Source organism: Poecilia formosa, unplaced genomic scaffold (assembly GCF_000485575.1).
Source record: "Poecilia formosa unplaced genomic scaffold, Poecilia_formosa-5.1.2 Scaffold1326, whole genome shotgun sequence".
In the NCBI taxonomy this organism is placed as follows: Eukaryota; Metazoa; Chordata; class Actinopteri; order Cyprinodontiformes; family Poeciliidae; genus Poecilia; species Poecilia formosa.
Genome location: NW_006801265.1, coordinates 12,276 through 14,223, shown reverse-complemented (window position 1 = coordinate 14,223; position 1,948 = coordinate 12,276). Strand labels below are relative to the sequence as shown.

The 1,948-nt window shown below is 41.0% G+C and overlaps 1 protein-coding gene across 1 annotated transcript in view; it reads left to right on the top strand.

The window, feature by feature from the left end:
* Positions 1-311: 311 nt before the first annotated feature.
* The window catches only part of LOC103132793 (galactose-specific lectin nattectin-like), a 3,671-nt gene continuing 2,034 nt past the window's right edge, over positions 312-1,948 (top strand). Inside the window, exons 1-4 of the mRNA XM_007544581.2 lie at positions 312-423; positions 509-609; positions 1,176-1,283; positions 1,397-1,465. Of these exons, the coding sequence (XP_007544643.2) occupies positions 1,263-1,283; positions 1,397-1,465 (90 nt within the window). The 5' untranslated portion in view covers positions 312-423; positions 509-609; positions 1,176-1,262. The remainder of the gene's footprint in view (positions 424-508; positions 610-1,175; positions 1,284-1,396; positions 1,466-1,948) is intronic.

Below are 1,948 nucleotides of genomic sequence, written 5' to 3'. Positions count from 1 at the left end.
TCCCAAGGAAAATAAATAGCATTTATGATTGTAGGTGGAAGCAAAGATTTACACTTTAACCTTTGAAAAATGCTCATAGAAACAAAGACTACCAAGAAGAAGTTAACAACCCAGCGCATTAAAGTGCAGGCCTTAGTCGCTACAATTTCGGTTAATGTTCGTGGAACAACATTACTAAGAACCTTCGTTGCTGCAACCGTCACATCCATGACAAGCACAAAAATGAGGTTTGGTTTTGGTCAATGCTGAATGATGAGGCAAGGTACGAACTAGACCTGTTCATGGAGAGCAGTTCTGAGGAATTTTTTACCTGTATCATTTCCTCATGTTGTGGCAACATCAGAAGCTCTATAAGTATCCAGTGATTCTGCAGTGAAGGTAGAAGGTTCCTCCTGGCTAAGAAGACAGATCATCCTTCATCAGGTTTGCTGATCAAATTTCTGCTCATCTTTTTATCAACATGTTTGAATTTTATTAACATGTATGCTTTATTTCAATTTGCCTTCAGCGTGCCTCATCACTCCATCTCCATCATGAAGTTGTTGGCTGTGTTCCTTCTTGTTTTCTCCATGATGGCTCTGACCAGTGGCCTCAGGTTCAAGATTTGCAGTGAGTATTTATTCATTATAAAGCCCTGGTTAAGTTACTAAAACACAGAAACACAAACTAACTCCAGGTTAAAGTATCTACAGCTGCTCCAGATTATGGCTCTGCTGATTTGCACAAGAGTCACAGGTTTTCCTGTCATTGAGGGAGTTACATTAAGAATAACGGCACACACGCACTAGGGCTCACTGATAAATCTGCCCCAGTTTCCTTAATTTTGGGAGATCTTTGATCTGTTGATACAGATGAAACCGATCTTATCCACCTCAGCTCAGGGCTGAAGATCAACCACTGTCCTCTTCTGCTCTGCCATGAAAAAGGTTTGACTGAAAAACCTGCCCAGCAGGTCATGTCTGCTCATTTTCATTAAACAAAGTCGCCCATCTGTTGCCAACACAGTGACTTTCTTGGTATATTTAGCAACATTTCAGACGAAAGAAAAAATCAGTTCCAGCTAAAATAGGAATCAGCAGGTCAGACTTTTTAAATGTTGATCAGCCAGAAAACTGGAGTCGGTTCACCGCTGACGTACGCCTCTTGACTGGAAGTCTGTATTTCTTTGTCTTCAGGACGACCTTACTGGTTCCCGTTTTATAAGCCGTGTTCTCGTGTGGACTAGAATCAACGGTCGCTGCTTTCGCTATGTTGCCAGATCCATGACTTGGGCGAATGCTGAGGTGATTTCCAACAAAACTGTTCTCTTATGTTCATTTGATCTCTTTTATTTCACTGTTCTTAATGAACAAAACCCAGCTAATACCTCAGAAAATTCTCATGTGTTTCTCTGTAGAAAAACTGTCTGTCCATGGGAGCAAACCTTGCATCAGTTCGCAACGCGTACGAGTACCGCCGGGTTCAGGCTCTGGTACGTGCAGCAAGTCGGAAATCCAGAGAAGCATGGCTTGGAGGCTCTGATGCACAGCAGGTACTTTAGCCACTACACTTTATTATGTAATTTGTGAAACACTGAATGAAATGTGTCATCTTCTGAACACGATTCTAGGAGAAAACCTGGTTGTGGAGCGATGGAAGTCCTATGAGGTACACAAACTGGTGTCGCAGACAGCCTGATAATTGGAGATGCAGCCAGCACTGTTTGCAGATGAATTATTCAGGTAAAAGAAAATATCACACGTCTATTTTTTAAGTTGTATCAGGACCCATAGGTTAAAGGCTATTCACTCTGCATGTCAACATTTTAGTTGATCTCCACATACAGTTAAAAGCAGAAGTTTATTTTACCCAAGTCATTCAGTTTAAGACAGATATTGCTGATTATCACTAAATGTATGTAAACTTCAGAATTTACAGAAAAATGTTCTTGCTAAGTTCTCTGGCATTT